Source organism: Electrona antarctica, assembly GCF_951216825.1.
Source record: "Electrona antarctica genome assembly, chromosome: 13".
Taxonomy (NCBI): Eukaryota; Metazoa; Chordata; class Actinopteri; order Myctophiformes; family Myctophidae; genus Electrona; species Electrona antarctica.
In genome coordinates, this window is record NC_136794.1 from 29369331 (window position 1) to 29393330 (window position 24000).

At 43.9% G+C, this 24000-nt stretch overlaps 1 protein-coding gene across 1 annotated transcript in view; it reads right to left on the reverse strand.

Moving 5' to 3' along the window:
* LOC306934928 (contactin-associated protein-like 5) overlaps nucleotides 1-24000 on the reverse strand; it is a gene marked incomplete at both ends in the record, with an annotated part of 100951 nt that overhangs the window by 68730 nt on the left and 8221 nt on the right. Inside the window, 2 exons of the mRNA XM_079517751.1 lie at nucleotides 15483-15676; nucleotides 18257-18367. Coding sequence (XP_079373877.1) covers nucleotides 15483-15676; nucleotides 18257-18367 — 305 coding nt within the window. The remainder of the gene's footprint in view (nucleotides 1-15482; nucleotides 15677-18256; nucleotides 18368-24000) is intronic.

The following is a 24000-nucleotide window of genomic DNA, read 5'->3' on the forward strand; positions in this document are numbered from 1 at the left end:
ATGTAGGAGTCTGGGCCAAACAACCACCACATGACTGATCACCTGGAGTCCTCGTAATGGATTTGAGGCAGGTGACGAAGCCAAATCGATAATGGCGGGCATTAGGAAAGTTACGGAAAGATGGATCGTTGACAACAGAGCTCCGGGCTTTCCGTGACCGCACGCACGCACGCACGCACGCACGCACGCACGCACAAGCACTCCTAATGTCCATTTTGGTTGTAGTCAAGCTGCCATGACACCGGCAAGCGACCAAGTAGTAAACAATAACCCATGTGGATTAAACACAAGCTTTTAGCCAAAGTTAATATATTCACAATATGAAAATGCATCTGTGACTTAAACAAGGTACACACTTCGGAAGTATGTTAAACAGGCAACTTAGATCTGCGGCATTAGGTGAGTAGTTCATTATTAAGTCTCATGCTGGCTCACGCTGGTAGAATCATCATCAACAACAGGTAGGCTACAGTACTGTTACTATCACTACCTGCAATAATGTGATGATATTAAATTGACGATCACTTAGCCTGCTTATATCATGCCCTTAAATAGTGCTTGTACTTGGAACTGTTTGGCCGCCGTGCCAATAAACATTTCAGTTCTTTAGTTTAAAGTGGGTCCGCCGTGCACTGTGGTCATGCACGTGCACAGATAGACACGAGGTGGTACTAGAGCAGTGGTTCATGTCAAGGACCCCCAGTTTGACCTGAATTAGGCTACGGTCCTCCATTTCTATCTCTGGGACCCCAATGTATATTCTAAAATAAAAGTAAATTTAACTCTGCAGAGAGTTTAACTCTCTGAGTTACAGACCCATAAGGGTCCATTTGGTTCCTAACTATCATTTAGCTGGGGACCCCCTGGAACTCCCTCAAGGACCCCTACGGGTCCCCGGGCCCCACTTTGGGAACCACTGTCCTAGAGCACCTACTAAACTTCCATGATGGTTTTCAGACGTAAACAAGAAAGACTTTTTCTTTTGGCTAAAGTTCATATTTATGATAATTATGTAAACCATGCTCCTGTGACTTAAACGTACACCGTTTTGAAATGGGTTAAACTCTTTGGACCTCTGCAGCATACAGTGAGTGGGCTCTAGCTGACTCACTGTAGCTCTAATGTTTTGGCTTGACCCGCTGCAGGTCCCAGGTGGTCAAACGATGGAAAATGAAGGCAAACATGGAGGAAAATAGGCAAAAAAAAGGGTACGAACTGCTAAAATGGTACGCGCAGATGACGCATGGCATGCGTGCAGGCGTTGTACATGTGTCCTTTTTGTGGGCTTTGGGGGCCCGATCGTGCGCTATAATGTACACTTGTACAGTACTTGAGTAAATGTACTTGTTACTTTACACCACTCACACGCAGTGCACACACGCATGCACGTACAAAAAATATGCCTCAGAGGGGCCCCAAGAGCAGCAAGATGTGTCTCCTTTGGAGATAATGAAGAAGACAGGACTACAAGGTAACTATTAGAGATGTTACTGTGATTTATGCCAGTCCGTCCCTATTTTGAGCAATTTAAGTGGAGCCTGGTGACTGAGTCTTAGCGGAAATGCAAGCTAAGCACTTAGGCGCCGGCATGTTAACTCATGTCTGTGGGAGAGAGAGAGGGAGAGAGGCATTAATAATTTCGCTGGGGGTTTAACGCATCCCCCGTTTTCCATGGCGTGCGTATATTATTACAGCTGCTGCTCGGGAATGGAAAATAGCATCTTAGGCAAATGGAAGTATACGGATGAGCACGATGGATGCTCTCATCAAAAACATGGATTACATATTCATGTTTTCAATCAGCCCAGGACTTATACATTTATTCAATTCATCGCCTTCATTTGGGAATCTGGCTAATGAAAAAATATCCTATTGTTCTTGTGTTTGTGCGTGTAACCCTGGTCTCGCTTGGGGCTTGGGCCAACAGCTGACAAAAAATAAACGCTATACACACTTCACTGTCAACGCGCGTTTCTTATAATATTCAAATGGATTCAATTAATTTCACTTTCAAATGCAAAAAGAAAACTATAATCTGCGGCCCGCCCCATGCATGAAAATGAAAGTGTTTGGGGGAGCGGAGTCAGCATAAGAGCCATGTTGATGCCAGTCATTTTAGAATAGACTGGCTGTCTAGTTAATGTGATGAGTCTAATGCATGGACACTGGCTACGAGGCTAGAGTGTCGCTCATCTCAGCCTCAGCCCCAATGCATCCCCAGCACTTCATTAAGCTGACTTAGCAACAGCTCCGACACAAAATCTATGTGCGTCATTCATTATGCCTCAAGTGCAACACACCCCTCAGGACGGGTTCACCGGTCCCTACTTGGAATACCGTGATGAGGACCAGGTGTTGCCAGATTTCGTGAGAGAAGTAAGAAACCAAATGCCATGCATGTCTATGAAAACAAGCCCTAAAGAAGCGACTATAGGCCTGCTATTTTCAGAAAGATTTTGAAACAATAATAATAATAATGTGCCTATATCCAGTCTTCTGTACTGGTCATATAAGGAGCATGTCTTGAGTGTACAGGGTTTGATGAGGTCAGATCAACATATGGAATGTCAGAACAGGTCAGCTCCATATACTGTACAGTATATGGAGATCTAAGGGTGGTAGCGGGGACATTCTCTTGAGTGTACAGGGTTTGATGAGGGCCCAGGTAGGGCCGGGCCTTAATTTCCCGGGCCTGTTGAGAACTCTAGTTTTCGCCGGCTGCCAGGCGTGGCTGCACTAATATCTTTGAGGCAGGCCCGTCTAGAGTTTGAATGGACAGGTGGGCCTGTTGAGAACTCTAGTTTTCGCCGGCTGCCAGGCGTGGCTGCACTAATATCTTTGAGGCAAGCCCGTCTAGAGTTTGAATGGACAAGTGGGCCTGTTGAGAACTCTAGTGAAGCCTAATTTAATAATCAATATATATTCATAATTACACATACTTCTCATGTTCAACCATATATTGCTGGCCAATAGTGATGACATCAGGGATCTCCATGGGCTTAACTGCGACAGCAGGTCGCATTTACTCATCAGGGTCTCCACATCTCCATCCCTGATGATGTCACATGATGTCATGAGACCTGGGCACCATGGTGCCCGACACACTGACGGGAAATTCTCCATTCCATAGTTAACTGCAACGTTCGGTCGCAATAAACAGACATGGCAACACTGAGGAGGACACGCTCATCCTCCCATGACGTTTCCCTTTCTCTTTCCACCATTGGAAAGAAAAACAAAACAAAAAGGCACCCACGCGACAATACATCCTCCCAATTACGACACCAGGCATGCAGCAGGGTCCTCTCGGAAAGAAAAGCAAAACCCCCGGAGGAGAACCGCCCCCGAGAACAGCAGATCTACAAGCTCACAAAGCATTGCGGGATTGAACGTGTCATGGGCTTGTAGCTCTGTTGTCCTCTGCCGCGCGAAGCATCAATTACAGGCTTCACTCCCCGTGGAGCGGAGCGCGGGGCTTGAGGTTAGTCATTGTTCACGTAAACAGTCCCTCCTATAACCCCCACGGCGGCTTCATTATTTTTATTCCTGTATCGACTCGGCTTCCTGTTCATTAAGGACTCTTTACTCTCCTTCCACTGCGCTGGTGGAGGTCCCTGGTGTCACTCACTGTACAGTATGCGCCATTCATTGTGCCATCACACCCAGTCATGTATTTGTTCTATACCCATACATGTACTGTTTCTGGTTTTTGTATGTATTTGGTTAAAATGTGTAAGGTTTAAAAAAAAAGGCAAAAGCATGCTCTGTTGCACTGGCCTAAAAGTGGGTCCTTAAAAACTGCTTCAACTTCTGAGATTTTGTTTGGTTCATTAGCCACCAGATGGCATACCTTATATGTATGTATGTGTGTGTGTCTGTGTGTGTCTGTGTGTGTCTGTGTGTGTCTGTGTGTCTGTGTGTCTGTGTGTGTGTGTGTGTGTGTGTGTGTGTGTGTGTGTGTGTGTGTGTGTGTGTGTGTGTGTGTGTGTGTGTGTGTGTGTGCGCATGTAATATATATTGAAGAGGAAGTCATTAATCCATAGGGGTGTGTGTTCATGAATGGCGTCCTCCACATTTGTGAGTGGCCGGCGGGCCAGCGGGTCTCACAGCTAAGTACAGTACAGGAGGCATGGCTGCTGTGTGAACACACGGGCGCTTATGATCTATTTTATTTTATATCTATGGACTCAAAGGCTCATTGACCATCTCATTAACCAAGGGAGAACATACTGCAGCGACGGCAGAGCTGGCCCTATATTGAGCTGTATGACCTCAGCAGCACTGAATGAAAAAATGGAAAATAATAAAATCCAATTACCCTTCCTGTACTAATCCCAAAGGACCACTAAATCATGGCTACACACAGTCGGTGACTGGAATCAAGTATAGACGTCTCAAAGGCACTCGGGAGGCGTATGTGCCCACCACGACAGAGTCTGGGGGCTCGAATCCACCATGTTTGTATCCGGCTTTGTCTAGTGTCTAAACGAACGCTGTGTTTGGGGAGGGTGATATCATTCACTGCACGTAATCATATTGGCTGGGGGGTGTTGGCCGGGAGGAGTAGGATGGAGGTTCTACGTCCTCCCGGTGGGTGCTTTCCAAATATGACTTTTTTGGGGTGCCAGTATATGGTAAATGGTGCCTTTATATAGCGCCTTTATCCAAGGCGCTTTACATAGATTGTGCATTACATTCACACATTCACACACACATTCATACACCAATGCCGGAGGACACCTGCACGCAAGGTACCAACCTGCACATCGGGAGCAATTAGGGGTTCAGTGTCTTGCTCAAGGACACTTGAGCCAGTACTGAACAAATGTTAAAAACATTACGCCCACTATTTTTAAGGGGCGCTAGCCCATTCTATAAACAGCTTTTGTCCCCACACGTCTCAAAATTTGCCATTGACAATGAAAGGGGAATTCAGGTCAAATGTCCGCTAAATCTTGACCCCACACGTCTAAATATTTGCCATTGACAATGAAAGGGGAATTCAGGTCAAATGTCCGCTAAATCTTGACCCCACACGTCTAAATATTTGCCATTGACAATGAAAGGGGAATTCAGGTCAAATGTCCGCTAAATCTTGACCCCACACGTCTAAATATTTGCCATTGACAATGAACGGAGAAATTAGGTCAAAATTCTGTAAATATGACGTAAATTAAACATCAAAACATTAAACGCCATTGACATTGAAGGGTACGTCATATGTAAACGAGCAAATCAGCTAACCAATCACTGCAGGCAACAGGCATTCTGATTGGCCAGTATGAGATGATGCATGATGATGTATGATGATAAGAGCTGATAATTCCGCTAAATATGGCTTAAATTAAACATCAAAACATTAGACGCCATTGACATTGAAGGGAACACTTACGCCATATGTAACTAACATAAATTGATGTACGATGACAAGAGTGCCCCTCATTTTGGGCATAAATTCAGCAAACATGGTACAAGCTCACAATGCGTCACAACACTTTTGTGCCATGCAGTACTGAACATGGTTTACAAAATAGCACCCATATTCTGGGCCGAATATCCGTCGAAAACAGCCGACCTACAGTACAAGCTCACAATGTGGGTCAATGCATCGCGATGTGAGCTTGTATCGGCTATTTTCAGCGACGATACTTAGTTGATGTACTGTAGATGGAAAAAAAAGGAGAGGAGACTTCGTATAGAGCCCTGGCAAAGTGTGCACCGTTAAACTTCTATAGGATCTCACCACTTGGAATCCATATTCTAGGAGGAACAGCGCAACGCATTGCGCTGTGAGCTTGTAAATCAGCTATTGCTTTAGATGGAGACAGAAAAAAGCAGGCCTAGTACAGAGACTACCCAGGTCCAGTTTACCAAGTCTAGAGGGTTTTAGTGGTTTAAAGATACTGTAGCTTATGAGGAAAATAAAAGGTACCAAAACACATTCCTTTTTTTGCTTGATATTTCTCCCGCTGAGTCACGGTCGGCAGCACCTTTGACAACTTGAGAAGATATGGAAATGCAATTTATTTTAGCGCACCATCGCAGCCCACGCTTCTATTCTGGCAACTACATGCAATTAGTTGAGTGAAATCAGCCCCATATAGAGAAAACGATTATAAGCAACCACTCGAGGTAATTTTGTATCCTCATTACAATTCCCACGTGCATTTATGTACATTATTATGTCTAACAAATTGCAGTACCTGCTGAGCTCCTAACGAGTGCTAGCATGAATGTTGGAACAGTATTAGGAAAAGGGTTGGGTGGGGGTGGTGGGGGGTTCAATTCACTCATAGAATAACATCGCTGTTGGTTGGAAACCGTGTATGTCCAACCGTCCAACCGTTACTTATTCAGGAAATGCAAAAATGTTAATAATAAAAAAAACAAGAAATCCAGCGCAGCGATAGTTCATTGAGACACGGAAGACAGAAGGTTTAATAAATCCCCCTTCAGTTCTCTATCAGCAATTCATTCTGTTCCTTTAAATCAGCTGTCTCTCTCCATGTCAACTCCCCTCACTCTCATTCGCTGCCAACTAACTCACTCACGCCCACATTCAATCAGGTGTTCTTTTTAAGCAGTCACTACACTGTCCTCAGTCTTCATGCTAGCTGACTCTGTCTCTGTTGTTCAGATGTCAGCGTTCAAATTTCCTCCACCTCCCCGGCCTAGTCCTAGTTCTGTAATGGGTGATTCTTTGATTATACATGTGATTTATGGATTGTACCATATGCGGTATTTAGTTCTGTTATGGGTATCTGTGATTATAATGTGTTATATATGGAGTGTATTATGATCATGTGATATGTTCAGTATCTATGTGGTATATGGAATGCATTGAAAGTTATGTTGTTGATGTAATGTCTTTGTTATGCTTTGCTCTGGGGTTTGTTGTTGATATCAGAGCTGTGTCTCGGTGCACAGATAATCTGAGATATCAATTGTGATATGATATCAGATGATATGATATCACATGAGCAGAGCCACACCGCCATACTAAATGCAATCGCTTTGCAATAAATGGTTAATGGTCATTCTGATCTGAAGTGTTTCTATGAACCTGTGTTCCAATGGTTCAATGTAGTTATTACTTAGTCACAAGCTCTCTTGGTTCAACATTCCTAAAACCAATGCAGACGAACAACTTTCACTTTCACCAAACATTATCAAAAAATCACACCCGTGTGAACTGAGTGGTGTAAGGTCTTATATAGACTGATCAGCTGTGGTCTGACGTAATGTCTGACGTAATGAAATCACACCCGTGTGAACTGGGTGACCATAGCAACCATGCTCATTTGTTTTGGTACGGACAGACACGTAAACTAACAAAGCCAGTTGTAGGAGTGGTTTACACCACTCAAAAAGAGAGCAGATCTATAAGCTCACAATGTGACGTGTCGTGAGCTTTATAATGATGAAGTAGGGCAGTGGTTCTCAACTAGTGGTCCGGGGACCACCAGCGGGTTCCAGGTGGTCCCCACCTAAATGATGGAAAGTTGGAAACCAAATGTAATGCACGTAACTCGAGAACCGTTTGCCCCACCGACTTCAAAATCGATACACACGTTCCACACCCCCGCTGGGAGTGCAGTGCCTGGTATCGAGTCGGTCGGACCCACGGTTCTCCAGAACCACCACAAAAGGCTCTGGTCAGGCTCTGCCAGTGGGCCTAATGAGGCCAAGTCCCCTCACCTGTGCAATTTCCAGCCGCTGCCTCAGCCAATTGATTGCCATGGCAACCCCACACCTGACAATTGATTAGGCCTACTTAACCAGTCCACTTTTCACAGTCAGTCAGTTTGCCCTCTTCAGACACAGGCAGATACAGAGATCTCCATGTGGGACACAGACAGACAGACAGACAGACAGACAGACAGACAGACAGACAGACAGACAGACAGACAGACAGACAGACAGACAGACAGACAGACAGACAGACAGACAGACAGACAGACAGACAGACAGACAGACAGACAGACAGACAGACAGACAGACAGACAGACAGACAGACAGACAGACAGACAGACAGACAGACAGACAGACAGACAGACAGACAGACAGACAGACAGACAGACAGACAGACAGACAGACAGACAGACAGACAGACAGACAGACAGACAGACAGACAGACAGACAGACAGACAGACAGACAGACAGACAGACAGACAGACAGACAGACAGACAGACAGACAGACAGACAGACAGACAGACAGACAGACAGACAGACAGACAGACAGACAGACAGACAGACAGACAGACAGACAGACAGACAGACAGACAGACAGACAGACAGACAGACAGACAGACAGACAGACAGACAGACAGACAGACAGACAGACAGACAGACAGACAGACAGACAGACAGACAGACAGACAGACAGACAGACAGACAGACAGACAGACAGACAGACAGACAGACAGACAGACAGACAGACAGACAGACAGACAGACAGACAGACAGACAGACAGACAGACAGACAGACAGACAGACAGACAGACAGACAGACAGACAGACAGACAGACAGACAGACAGACAGACAGACAGACAGACAGACAGACAGACAGACAGACAGACAGACAGACAGACAGACAGACAGACAGACAGACAGACAGACAGACAGACAGACAGACAGACAGACAGACAGACAGACAGACAGACAGACAGACAGACAGACAGACAGAACGGGTGCTATGACAAGTTGACAACGGGTATTATTAGGTTCCCAAGTTGCATCGTTCTCAAGTAGGCCGGTGGCCGACGGGCACGTACAGGTCTAGTAGATCTTTAACTCTTGAAAGTGTAAAATGAAACCACATGGACCCGTAATTTGGTCTCAAGAGTTACAGCTTTGTTACAGCTACTACTTGCAAGAAGTCTACACAATTAGACAATGTAAAATCATTGTTATTTTGATCAACGTTACAGCATGGAATTGTGAAATTGTGAACAATAACAAAATATGTTTTAGTTTTGGGTGTGCAAAGCAAGATCTCATCAAAATAATGGTGGTCTGTGTCTCAAAAGGGCCTTGCAAACGGGGAGCGATAAAACGCGCCTATAGTTCATTTTCAATGACACCTGCATTTTTGCTCGGAGAAGTCGCGGTGCGACAACGCAAGCGTATTTACGTGAGCGTGTTCGCGTGAATTTGTTGCACACGTGCTTGTTACGTGCACACACCTGCGACTCACCAGACCTGGATTCTGTTTAGCTTTTTTTACGCTTGCGTTGTTGCGCCCCTCTTCAACAGACCTGGAGGAGACCTGTGTTGATCCAGGCAACAACGCCTGCGTTCCTCGCTTCACGTTTGCAAGGCCCTAAATGCCGAATAAATAATGGACCTTGATATGAAAAGTGTTGAGAACCACAGAAGTAGGGCATTAAATGACTAAAGAACATAAGCAATTGCAAAGTGGAGATAGCCCATAAGGTTTCTGCCCGACAGCGACACTTTAGCAACAGAATGTGTCTTTCTTCACAGTTCACACACAAGACTGTTTCTGCAACAGGGATAGCAATCAGCAGCCCTAGACCCTCTGCCAGGAAGTGTTTTAACTTGTTCATTGAGCCTTGCCTCGAAGCTAATAGCCAATTTGTTTTACTCCAGGCGTGGATTGAAGATTGCACGTTTCAGAAAAGTACTAAGACATTTTAGACATAAGACCTCTATATTTTCACAGGGAGACTGAGCTACCTTAAAAGCCTCGGGGCAAAAACGTCTTCCCTTCTAACTCCAGTCTTTCCGCAAATCTTTTTTTCAGCTCCAGACTCCGAAAGAGAATTTTTTTTTTGTTTCCTCCCCGGGATCCAAACTTGCAATACAAGGCAATATTGTGTACAATACAATAGATCTATTCTATAAGCTCACAATGTAAAACATTGTAAGCTTAGATCTGCTAAATTCCTATTTCAGTTTTGTATTAATGGATTTATTTTAATTATATTTTATTATTATTATTATGTTTTCTTTTAGCTTTTCGGGGGTAGGTTCTGAAATTATTTTCTTTTTAAAGTTTCAGATTTGTAAATAATAATTTTGAAATAATAATAATGGCAAGGAAACGTAAAAGGAAATCGATATTTACTCGCGACCCAAAAAATGGGTCCCAACCCGTTGTTTTGGAAAAGCTGCTCTGCTCTCAAACTAATATATCTCTGAAACACCTCCACGTCTTTTATCAAACGGAGCAAAACACGTCCAGATATATAGGCCAGGGTTCAGGTCACGATGCGCTTCACACAATATATTACATAAAATAAAGTCCAGATTTCATCAGCTCAAAGCTCAGCCCCTCAGCCGCAGATGCACAAGTAATTTTATCAGCTCTCCTTTTTCCCTGGTTTTTCACTAATTGGGTTATTAACAGCGTGTAGTCAGTCACTGGCGCTGTTCCTGTTGTTTCACACCCCTCGCGCAATCCCCATCGTGCCCTTACGGCTCTGACAGTTAGTCAGACTCCCACAGACAAAAGAAGGAGATTTGCACATTAAAATAATTATGATATCCAGTAATAATACCGTAGGTGTGAATCTGGAGGAGAGACCACGAAAGTACGTGGTTAGAGAAAGAGAACTAGAAAACCAGGTCACCAGGTCAGGTAGGTTATTGTGGCCTCCTGGTGGCGCTATAACAGGCCAATGTGAAAACGGTGGAATTTATTCCTCGGACTAGTAGGAATGTACGTTCAAAATTCCAGACCCACAGGAACGCACCCAGGGTGCCGGCACGATTCCGGCAAGCTGCCCGCGTCCGAAACGGCTGAGAAATGACAGAGTTACCGTGTGGGGGTCCCTCTACTGTACCCTCTACTGTACTGTACTGTACTGTCACTGTACTATACTGGCACACCCAAAATCACCATATTTAATATGTCCGTTTGTGTGTGTGTTAGGTTGCGCACAGGTGTTGAAAAACAACCATGCTGTTTTCGTGCTCAGACGCACCCAGCCAGCCAGCCACCCACCCACACACATAGCTCCGTAAGGGAGTGGTTGCACCATGGGCACAGGTCTCCACCAGGAGGATAGGAGTGTGTGTGATGTTTGGCAAAATGTTTAGGAGTAATATAAACATGTTTTGTGTGTGTGTGTGTGTGTGTGTGTGTGTGTGTGTGTGTGTGTGTGTGTGTGTGTGTGTGTGTGTGTGTGTGTGTGTGTGTGTGTGTGATGCGACTTCGCCTGTTGTAACTGTCAAGTGGTATTTCTTCCTCGCCTAGTGGGAATATGCGTACACAGTCAGTGTCACCGCAATCAGACGCTGCATTGAGAAGTTGTGGTGATTTGTCCAAAACAGGTACAAAGCGGGCTACTCCTGAAAAGTTTAGAAGCCAATCGTAGCCAATCAGGAGGGATTATGAGAAATCAAACAAACCCGTCTTGATCACATGACTATGGAGAGCATGTGTACCGATTTGCGTGAAATTTGGATAAAATCTGTGGCCTCCTGGTGGCGCTATAAGAGGCCACCTTGGGGCAGAGGTTCAGCTGTGGCATTCAGGGAGTGTGTGTGCAGAGTATGACTGCGATCAAGCCAAAGGTGCCGGAGATTAGCTGTCCACAGACGGACGGACGGACCCACGGACGGACACACACACGGATGGACGGACGGAGTGCAAAACAGTACTCTCTCCCAATGCCTTCGGCCTGGTGGAGACAAAAAATTGTTTTGTCTCCAATGCATTCATGATTTGAGGCATTTACTAACCACCGCGGTGGTTAGGTTATCACATAAAAACTGGAGAATGCGTCCTGCTTTAGAGGTGCGACAGTAAATCAAAATGATCAATTTTATTATATAGAAAATAAGCAATCCTAATTTAATAATCAATCTATTCTATGCAAATGTCATTATAGGCGAAAAGTTTAAGGTTTATTTTTTTGCATGCATGCTGTGTATAAAATAAGTATAAAATGACGCACAAGCGGTTATTCAATACAAATAATAATAATGATTTTAAACAACGCTACTGGATTACTTGATTGACAGTCTATTGATCCCACGGGGGGAATGCAGTCGCCAGAGGCAGCAGAGCAGTTCAGATACAGTTACAGTGCAAAAACACACACACACACACACACACACACACACACACACACACACACACACACACACACACACACACAGCGCCATCGATAATGAAAAATCGTATATGAAAGTGTGCACGCTGTCCTGCACTAAGCAGGCCAAAAGATTATAAGAATACATAACCACAATAACCATTTCAGACAGTGTTCTTACAGTATTGTACTGGTATAGAATAATGGCTAAGAATAGACTCATAGAAGAAGAAAATAATCCAGAGTTGTACTCTAGTGTTGGGTGTGTATCAATATATTCAAGAAAGAATATGTCTATATACAGTATTTATAACAAGTATATATTCTTGTGCATGCTTACACTTCATGCAGCCATGGCAGTGCACAGCAGTGATGGATACATCTCAACATTTTTGTCTTGAGGGTTGAAAGGATTTAGCAGGGAGAGCTTGCAGTCCATTGCAGCTTGTTCTCTCATTAGCCCCTCAGACCAGGTACAGGCAGTGAGCCTCTTACCTTTGAACTGCACTTGTTAAAATGCCAGACGGACGTCAATTAATATCTCCCAAAAGGCAGAGGTTAAAGGCGCGGTTAGCCACCTTTGGAGTGAGTTTCATTAGGCGCTGTGTCTCTAATTAGCTGCCACTCATCAGACGCTCGCCGTCTTTAAATCCAAGTCCGTAAAGAGATATCTGCAGGTCACGTAGCATCACAGGCAGGGCGTCTGACGGGCCACGACTCAGACTGATGTGTCTGTGTGTCTGCAAGCAGTGCTGGAAGAACTACTCAGTGAAACCTTCCTGTTCTACTCCGGATTTCAATCCCGGTCTCCCATGGGCAAGTTGGGCAAACTGCTGAAATCTTTACCACTGAGCTAACAGAGCCTTACTGCTGGCTCAAGATGAGGAATAGATTATTTACCTTCAGGTCAGAAGCTGTGTCAAACCAGAAGCAGTATTGTGTCAAAGGTCGTGTCTAACGTCGACACAGGATCGAAATGTCTCAGTAGCAGAGTAGCTAGGATCGAAGACCAAATACAGTACAACCACCTACTCCACCATACCGATTGGACAAAATATAAGCCTGACAACAGGTTGGTTCTGACGTCTGTCTGTCTGTCTGTCTGTCTGTCTGTCTGTCTGTCTGTCTGTCTGTCTGTCTGTCTGTCTGTTATTGCTGAGTACAGCAATAGCTGAGTACAGCAATAACAGCTGCAACTGATTGCAACGCAAAGCAACTGATTACACTAATTTAAGAGGGAGAGAGATTTGGCAATATTTTCAACACCTGGGTGTGCAGCACATACAGTACCACTCACTGGGTATACAATACATTTGTCAGTTTCAAAAATATTTTCTGTGAATGACGAAGAAGCCTCTAGGCTATGAATTTAATTTATGACATTTATTTTAAGTCATTTTAAGTAAATTCCTTGTCAATGAATTGAAAAGTATCCCTGTATGTCTCTTTCACTATCTTGCTCTCTCGCTGCTCTCACACCTTCTCTTTCTCTCTCTCTCTCTCTCTCTCTCTCTCTCTCTCTCATGAACTGTACACAAAGGGTAAGAGCCCCCGGCCATGTTCAGCACGACCTAGAGTTTACCTTGAATGCAAACAGGCCTCTCCACCAAGGCTGCAATACTATACAGTACTTTCATTTCCTTCTCCTATCCTTTGGGAATCGGGGGAGAAGCAGATAACGGAATTGCGGAAATCAATGTGACTGCAAAAAAACAAACTAATCAAATACTTGTTGGACCGTTCAAAATGATTCTCGAAGAGAAAAGAGGCTTTACAATTGTGTGATCATACTAATGTAATTGTAATACTAGTGTATAGACTACTGAGTCTGATATATTGGGTTGGTATCAATTTATAGTTATTGAGGTCGTTGGAATTATTATCCTTCAATGTTAAATTGTCCTGGGACACATTATTGTATGTGTTTGATTTTGTCCTATCTTATCACAGTTCATTGTACTGTAAATAATGCATTGTCAAAGATCTGTGGAGGAGAGTAAATAATGGAAAAGAGCGATGAGTGGTGGACACGCCGTTCAACCTCAAATCTGCATGTACTTTTAATTAAAAAGAAAACCGCTGAAGGAAACAGAGCTACACAAGTCGCAACACAGACCCAGAACATCTCCGTTGAATATGAGGATTAAGCCGCGGCAACACTGCCTTGTACCAATTTTCACCTCGAATGCTTCTACATTAGAGATTGTTGTTGTTTTTCCACTTATTTAAACATTCCGATAACAATAGGTTGATGTAACTGCGTGTGATAAAGAATGAATGGCACGTGACAAAATAGTGTGTGCTATGTTTTGAGACGTTAAATTGACCCAGTCATGTGCTCGTTGTGTGAAATAACTAGGTTGTACAGAATGATGTGCCATTGCTCTCTGGTGGAAAGCTTGTTCTGTAGTAGTCCAAAACTTTCTTTTCAGGAAAACGATAACACTTACTTCAATGGATGTAGTTATTTAGTCAAAAGCTCTTGTTAATGCTTTTACATTGGTTAAATATTTATTAAACCCACAGACAGACACATCCACTTAAAATCTCCAAACTGATAGAGCTCTCTCCCTTGCAGCTATCTTTTGCTACTTTTGAGCAACACTCTTAATCATATTCACGAAGAAACCTAAAAACATCTTCAGAGCTACTGTACATCAGCACATCAGACAGCAGGCCAGACTATGGGAGAGACTAATTGCCTAATTGATATTCCATAGCCTATAGTACAATATGTTGTTGGCTTGAAAATCTGTTCTTTTCGGGCACGCGACACCAACAATTATTGATGGGTTGGTGGGATTCTTTCAGTGGGGAACTGTATCTCTAAATACAAAGTATTGGTCAGCGACAAAAAGAAAATTAACCAGGTGCTAAAAGTAATAAAGAAAAGTAGGCTGGTGCTTCAAAGATCAGTGGGACTGGAATACTAAATACAAGGCGGCAATCCGAGCACTCAACAAGTTAAAAATAAAAAATGAGGAGAGGCTGGATAAAATAGATGGCTTGGCTTCTTTTAACTTTTATAAATAAAGTACATCTATTGTATCCACCCTCTCCTAATTTTTAACTTTTTGAGTGCTCGGATTGCCACCTTGTCTTTGATAAAATCTCACACCATGTATAGAACAATGTAACCAAAGTTCTTACATGTCATATACAGTAACCTAGTGCTAGTTGTAGCACACTACATTTAGCCAATAAGCCTTTATGTTCAAACGTATATGGTAGCCCGAATTTCCCCAAACAATGATATCTTAGTTACAGTATGCATTGTAGCCTACATAATATAATGATAATTGAACACTTAAAATGTCCTTTGAATATTCTATAATATTTAAATAAAATCATAGAACTAACCAACTGACAGTTGAAAACACATCAAATCAAGACATCATCCATGTTGAGAGAGACTCACCCCTACTCCGTCCTCCTGCCGGTGTTGTTTCCAGGCCCGGCCCGTATCGCTGTAGAGCAGCAGGAAGCTGCTGACCCAGTCCGAGCTGTCGTAGCGCCCCTGTGTGGCCACAGCCGTCACCTCCACCCTGTCCCCGAGGTCCAGCTGCAGCCAGGGCTGAGTGTCTGTGACCAGGGGAGACCAGCCGCCCGCTCCTAGAGAAAGGAGAGCAAGAGAGGGAGAGAGAGAGAGAGAGAGAGAGAGAGAGAGAGAGAGAGAGAGAGAGAGAGAGAGAGAGAGAGAGAGAAACAGATAAGAGAGAAAGAGATCCTTTTTAGCATTCAGTCGATGAACGGTGTATTGTTGTGGTTTATGCACAGCCTTGCTCTAGCTATGGGGGGGTAGCTTTGCAAGGAGATGCTGAACTCCTGCATTGACGCCTGCGCTGGGAATAGTCTGTGATATTCTGCTCTGTTTGTATATAGAGAAAAGTGCACTGGCTGAGGTGAAGGAGAAGGATGTGCGTGCGTGTGTCTGTGTGTATGGTGGGGGAGGGTGGCGGGTTCTTTTGTGTGGAATATCTAACCATCCTTTGGCAAAAAAAAATCAGGTATGTGAAGAACAACCCCTCCCCCCCACCACCACCACCACCACCACCAAAAAGCAAAGAAAACTAAACAAAACAGTCCGTCAGTGCAGCAACTCAAGATGCACTGGTCATATTTCTTCTGCTACCGGTAACAAAAAAAACAAACAAACAAAAACAAGCCTCACTGGCCGCAAGTATTATAATTCTTATTTTCGAAAAGGAGTAGGGAGAAGTAAAATACTTATATAACCCTACCCCTTTATTACTAGTATTTCAGCGTCATCGCTTGATGTCAGTACGTTAGTGGCAGCGGTGGCCGAACGGTTTGCGGAGCAGTCTTGTTATCGGAAGGTCGCCAGTTCGAATCCCCGGACCGGCACGTTAAAATTACCACCGCTGAAGTGCCCTTGAGCAAGGCATTGAACCCCTACCATGAAATGTTCTATGAGCAGGGTCTGGCTGTAAACAAGCATCTCGAGCTTAGTCCATTCACCCTGGGTAAACAAAGAACTTTGCTTTGCTTTGTACATACCAACATACGATAATTTTATGAATGCCATTTTGAGAATTATTTTTTCCACCCTATAAGCCTGGAGCCAGAAATAGCCGATCTACGGTGAGCTTGTAGATCAGCTATTTTCGGTGCATGTTACCGGCACACAACTCAAGTCCAACACTAATACCTAAACTATTCTAAATGCCAAAATTACTCTAAATGCCAAATTCTATAAAACCAACGTTTCTCTTGTACGGAGACTGTGGACCAGGGAAAGGATACTCATCATCACAATAAGCATGTTTCCAAGTTTTTCGCAAGGCTCTTGCGAATAAAATCCTGAATGGAAACACCTCAAAATGTCTTCCTTTTTTCGCAAAAACATTTTTGCGCTTGCAGGGGGTGGATTTTTGGGCTATTTCGAAAAAGTGAAATGCGCAAATGGGGTATGGAAACACTTGCGCAAAAGTTTTTTTAATTAGAAAGCATTGAACCCGCATTATATCGCTTTTGAACAGTTGGGGAAAAAAAATAAAAATAAATGAATCAATCGATTTATAAACGTCCGTTAAACTGTTAGCCGAGAGAGCACGCACAAAGCGCATCAATCAATGGTGTGAATTGCGTGATCGTGGATTACTTTACTTATTCATCAAGGTGAAAAGGTCTGTCGAGGCATCGCCTATAGGCTATACTTTATTATCTATAATAGGCATAAATGTTCATTATTTCATGAACTTATTTTATATCTCCCATGAGTCGCATTATATCAGTGGATGGAAACGACCGACAATGCGCTTTTCTTTTTTCGACTTAATGAACATACGCTTCCATTTTCGCAAACAAAGGCTTAATGGAAAAGCACCTAGTGTCTATTTCCCAAATTCTACATTTTGGTCCTCACAATAATACAGGTAGACGCACGCACCCACCCACGCACCCACGCACCCACGAACGTACCCACGCACGCACACATGCAGCTATCAAGCAGAAGAAACAGGTCAGCTCTGACAGAAAGGTTCATCACTCAGTTAGCTGTGGAGTGCAATGGGGGAAACAACACCATGGGAGCGAGATGAGAGCAGAATATCAAACCTCGAGTCTCCGTCACAGAGGAGGCATCGTACCCCCCCCCCCCCCCCACACACACACACACACACACACTCCAGGGAGGGGGATTGTACCGTTTGCTACAAGCGTTATGTTATGGCCATGGCTAAAAATAATGTGAGGTCATTCCGGACTGTTTTCTTTGTCTCATGTTAGACTAATGTTTACCTTTTCCCCGCCATCACCTTGTCTTGAGGCATGTGTGTCATGTCAACAACTACTTCTAATACAGGGTCAAGTGACAAGTCAAGCCAAGTACATCATGGAGGAATCTGGCTATTATATCATTACTCCTTTTTGTACTGTATATATACTGCACATCCACCTGCCTGAGCAACATCCAACACTCACCATCCTGGCCTTCAATCAGCAAGCCGGTTGGAGACGACATAGAGGCGCCCCCCACACACGTTGGCTGGATATAATAGCTCAGGACCTTAAAGCATGTAACGTGACTCTGGCACAAGCTCAACGCCTTGCCCACAACAGAACCCAGATGGAGAGACCTGGTGGCTATGGTTGGCTCTATACGCGCCCTGAAGTGCAAGAGAACTAAGTACCGGTAACTCGGTAAGTAAGTAAGTATACTACAGTACTTACCATCTCTCCTGTTGAGTTTGGCGTAGTAAGGAGCATTGCGGACAGAGGATTGAGAGGAGCTCTGGAAGGAGGTTTGGGGCAGCGCAGGTACAAGAGGACCGTTGCAGTTATCTGTATAAAAAAAAAACATCTAAATGTGAGTATTCAGAGTGCAGAAGGATGCAAGAGCACAAGGGACTCCATCAAACATTGATTTTGCTTTTTATAAAAGCACATTTAAACAACATACACAAAGCAGGCTGCTGGGCCAAAAGTGGTGTAGTTATAGAAAATTAATATATAACCAACAGACAGGCAGGCAGACAGACAGATTATTATGCTAACTCATTACAGTTGTTAATGCGATCTGTACGTGTGAGTGCCCCCCGCGTGTCATGCCAACCCAGAGACTGATGTGAAATACATTCCTCCTATAGACGCTGATGGATGGGGTTGCACCGGGTGTCAAACATGCACTCGTTGGGCCGGAGAAAACAAATGATAGAAAAATGCACCCTTCAAGTCCGTGGAATGCATTGCCTGAAAATACATCTTTGCCTAAAAGTGCTGCACTGAACCGCGCCACAGAGTTTTAAAGCAGGTATTGTGAAAATAGCTGGTGGTGCTCCCTCACTTATCCACATCACAAATCTCTGCAACAGTCCATTAACTCAGGCAGTGACCCTTAAAAGGAGGACAGAAGGACCTGCAGTTCCTTCTGTGACTCTGTGTGTGTGTGTGTGTGTGTGTGTGTGTGTGTGTGTGTGTGTGTGTGTGTGTGTGTGTGTGTGTGTGTGTGTGTGTGTGTGTGTGTGTGTGTGTGTGTGTGTGTGTGCGTGTGTGTGTGTGCGTGTGCGTGTGCGTGTGCGCTTGTGCGTGTGTGTGCCTGTGTGCACACGTGTGTATTTATATCGTCGCTGTCGGGCGGAAACCTTGTATATCCAAAACTGTTACTTGACAGGAAATTGACAAAAAACATGCAGTTCAAATGGTTCCAATGTTATTTAGTCACTCACAAGCTCTACTTTTCATTGGTTCAATAATTATGTAAAAAAGAAACACAAACACACTTTCCCGTTCAGGTTCATTGCCTTTCCAATATAGCAAAAAATATTTTTACTTTTTTGTTACACTGTAGTTAGTATATGATAAAGTAGGGCAAAGAAAAACTTTACGAGTTGAAATATGGAGATTACAAGGTTTCTACAGACAGCAACTATATGTGTCTGTGTGCATGTCTGTGTGCATGCATGCGTGCATGCGTGCGTGCGTGCGTGCGTGCATGCGTGCGTGCGTGCGTGGGTGTGCGCATGCACATCTGTACGTGCATATGTGCAAGTGTGTGTTTTTTATAATCCAGGCGTGTGAGATTAGAGTAGTTCCAGCATGCAGGAGGAGATTACCAGGCCAGTGATGTAAACCTGCCAGTCTCATCTTGCACTGATTCAGCCCTGCCTGCCTTTACATTAGGAGGTACATTAAAGAGCAGGCACTCAACCCTGCAGTAAATTGAGTCAAGTATAGATACTCCTCCTGGTCAAATGTTACTCAACTACAACTAAAGTGAAAGCTGCTCTCTCAAATGTGTACTTGAAGATGTACTTGTACTAGTTGACATGGCCCGCTTGTTTTTAAAAATTTGAAAATCCATTTCAAAGATTGAAAGAAGAATGAAATATGCAGATAAAATCATATGCAAGCATCCAATGCAAAACAAAAACTCAAATAAATGTGCAGTAGTCAAGTAAAACATGTACTTCATTACTGTCCACCACCATGCGAAACACTGAGCATTGAGTTTGAGTGTTTGAGTGCATCCTCGCCTGACTTCCACCAGTGTGCACAACAACTCTCCCCAGCTGGCTGAGCTGCGGTGAACAGAGGAGCCTCTCTGAAGCATGTGCTTCTCGGGTACATAATGAAACCTGGCACCGGCTTGATTACAATTATCCCGCTACCCTGTCCATCAGTGTGCAACTCCATTCCTCTCAGTGCAAGAGGGCATTTTTGACTTGGACGGAATCCACTCCCAAAGTCCGAGTTATTCTGGGCACATCTGCAGTGAAGAGGCCGTTCATCTACTAAACAGCAGACGAGGCTGGAAGATGACAGTGTAAGCTTGTTTACTGTACTGTGCACGGGTCTTTAAGGGCCTCCCTCCGAATTTCAGGCTGACCCGATTCGACTACTCTCAGATCGTTTGCCAGGAGCTTTTTTTCTAATGCCGATTTGAAGTGTGACTAAAATGGATCAAGCTGTTTTTTTCAAGGTCCAAATTATGGCTAAGCGGCAGCGCAGTCACAGATGTTCATCACTGGGAGAAAAAAGGCAGACACTGGCATGCTTACTTATCAGTGAATTATTATGTACTGTACCGCATAACTTTTAGCTATTGCTATTAAACAAGCATAACACATCTGTCGTATCGCCATGCAATCCAACCAGAGTTTTTTTTTAGTATTCCCCCAACGACTTCTTCACTCGTTCCTTAACTTCCATTTCTGCTTTTATCCGTGCATCTCTCATATCTTGCACAAACAGTGGGCTCACTTAAGATCTTACACTTTCTTGGATGAGACTCTACGCCTTTGATTGGTACAGCCAGCTCCCAAAGGGGGCTGCAGCTATAGCCATCTCATAAATGTCAGGTCATAGTCCTTCACCCTTGTAAAACACCCCAAAAGCCTTGTCTGGCCAATATCTATTTTCATTCCCTTTGAGATTTTACACCAATACATGTGTCAAACGAGACTTTGATGGCCAGGAAAGAAGGTTGGAAAAACAAACCTATAACATTTTTATGACGCAATACATGTTCCCAGGGTGTGACATGTAGGCTATAACTCTACTGCCTTCAGTGCCTTGTGAATGCAAAGACAATTTCTCCTTGTGTGCAAAATTGTGCATCTTATAAACAGTGTTGTTGTTTACAGCCTTCATCCTCCTGCTCGGTGGCGAGCCAAATGCCCGCCTGTCAATCAGGAAGACTTACGGATGGAGAATGATTTGCCTGCTAAAGCTGCGCTGCTCTCTGCACGTTGCCTCCCCTGGCCTGTGGGATAATTGAAAATCCTCTGAAGCTATGAATGCAATGGTGCCACTGTGCACTCTCTATGCAAAGTGTGCAGCTCCGATATTATAGTAATGCGTGTGCCCGTCAAGCTCAAGCACTCATGAGGACACATGTATGTACAGTATTATGCAGTATGTGCATGGAGGCATGCAGACACACGAAACAAGCATTAAGGCTGTCATTTGCATTCCCTTAAAAAACACATGTTGTTATGTAAGGAAAGCGGAAAGACAGGTGTGGAAACAAGATATCAGCGAATTCACTGTCCTAAGATGATGTTTCTCATGTTTTTAACACATTATAGTTCTGCAGTGTGAAAATGCAACGGATGAGTCCTGTTGACGCATCCCAGGCTGGCATCACACCACCAGAGGTTATCAGTGATTGTGTTTGGGATAAAAATAATAGATGCCACCACTCCCCTTCGCCCCGTCCCCAAGGAGCGCCAACGTGCACTGATGCTTGACAAGATGGATGACTGCAAACACATTTAGATTTGGAGTGTGAGCACTCAATCTCCACTTTGGCCCATAAGTACATCAATTAATAATGCGCTCCGTGAAGAACATCGTCATGTCAAAGCGACGCATGCATGCATTATACTAGAGGACTTCAAATTAAAGGCATTGGGTGTCTGGAACTCAGTTGAGGGAGATGCGGTATATATAAATGTCCTATCAAGGACTTCCATGCGGCTTCACTTCACTTTGAAGTAATTCAACGATAAGACAATATCATTGTGAAAACAACCTTTGGGAACAGTTAGTGCACCTTAACAAGGGCTGTTTTGAATTATGAATGCTATCCATACGTTCCTTATTTGAGTTACATGACCATGGTATTTCACGATTGGCAGCTTCTCCACTCATTAGCAAGCTTATACCCTAATCCGAATGCACAAAACAAATGCCATTCCACAAAGAAATCAAGCTCAATTATCCCTACAAACTGCCTTTTGTGCACGTCGCGGGACAGATATTTTTTGTTCTTGTTACAGGGGCCCCAGCGCACCTGAAGATGCAGCTGAGTGTTTGAGATCCAGAGCTGTTTATGAAGCCTAAATCAAATAAACAAGGCTCACTAGATATAAGGATAAATGCTTGGTTCTCCTCTCTAATATTGACTCTCTGAGAGTGCTCCAAAATTGGAGATGGAAAAAATGCAGAGCAGCTGCTGTGGGGGAAAGAAACACCTATTCAGTCTCTTCATTCATTCCTGAACGAACCCATCAAACGGGCCCCCAATTATATATATATATATATATATATATATATATATATATATATATATATATATATGGTTAAAACAAAAAATATTATAGTTATTACTAAAAAAGTTAATAGCAATCATTGGTATATTTTGTTCAGTAACAGCAGGGGTCTCTCAGTATTTCCAGCTCGTTAGTAAACAGAAGATAGATTTTCAAGTGCACTGGGTTGCAAATTTCATCCAATGAGGAGAGAAACCTCACATTGTTTATCAGCTCCAGTTACATTTAAAAAGAAATGCTCATTTATTTGTTTCATCACTTCTAATTTAGCTTTTTTTCTGTGGTGAGTTAAATGGTAAATGGTGCATTTATATAGCGCCTTCATCCAAAGTGCATCTACCCATCCACGCACACATTCACACAGACAGCGGAGGAAACCATGCAAGGCACCAAGGGAGCAATTCGGGGTTCAGTGTCTTGCTCAACTACACTTTGTCACTAACGGGAGAGCCAACTCTACCTACTAGTGAGCCACTGCCGCCCCAATCCAATCTCTCTCCTGATTTGATCAAATTGGTATTCCAACCTGAAAATAAAGTTTCTGTTTACTAAAGAGCCAGAGAGACATGGAGACCCCTGTTACTGAACAAACACTCTATAACAATGATTATACTATCAGAATACTGTATATAGAGCTATTTAACACTTATTAATCAGTATATTACAACCAAGAAGTGGTGTTAACCCTTTCGGAAGCGTTAACACCCTCGGTGTTAACGGTGTGGAATCACACAGAGCGCAAACGAAAGAGTACAGCGCGCAAGTCCCAAACGGAATGTCACATGATGTGTTCAGTCACAATGTGGGATAGTTTGGTTGTCCGTCTAAGGGCGGCGGTGGCTCAGGGGTAGAGTGGCTGGATGACAACTGCAAGGTTGCCAGTTTGAACACGGGTTCCCCCAGAGTTTGTGTCGAAGTGTCCTTGAGCAAGACACTGAACCCCTAATTGCTCCTGATGTGCCGGTTGGTGACTTGCATGGTTTCCGCCGCCATCGGTGTATGAATGTGTGTGTGAATGGGTGAATGTAATGCATAATCTATGTAAAGAGCCTTGGATAAAGGCGCGCTTCGGACCTTTAGTGTGTCGGATCTTCGTGCGCACCCCGAAGACCAGCACGTCTTCACTGAACAAACACTTTATCCAACCCTTCCTTTTTCTCTCCGTTGTGTCCGACAGTCGGAGACTATGAGGCGGGGGGACGCTCCTATTACGAGCCTCACTACAGTACACAAACTATTTACCCTATCCGTTACTACATGTGAAAGGCACAATAATGGGTTTAAAAACACAGCTGCTGAAACATGAAGTGGAGGCCGTCAAATCCCACAATTTCCTTCTTCACATTGCTGCCGCAACGCAAAGTAGAGTTCAGCCGCCCGCAAAATTCTAGTGTCATACAATCCAATTGTCAGTTGCCTGGT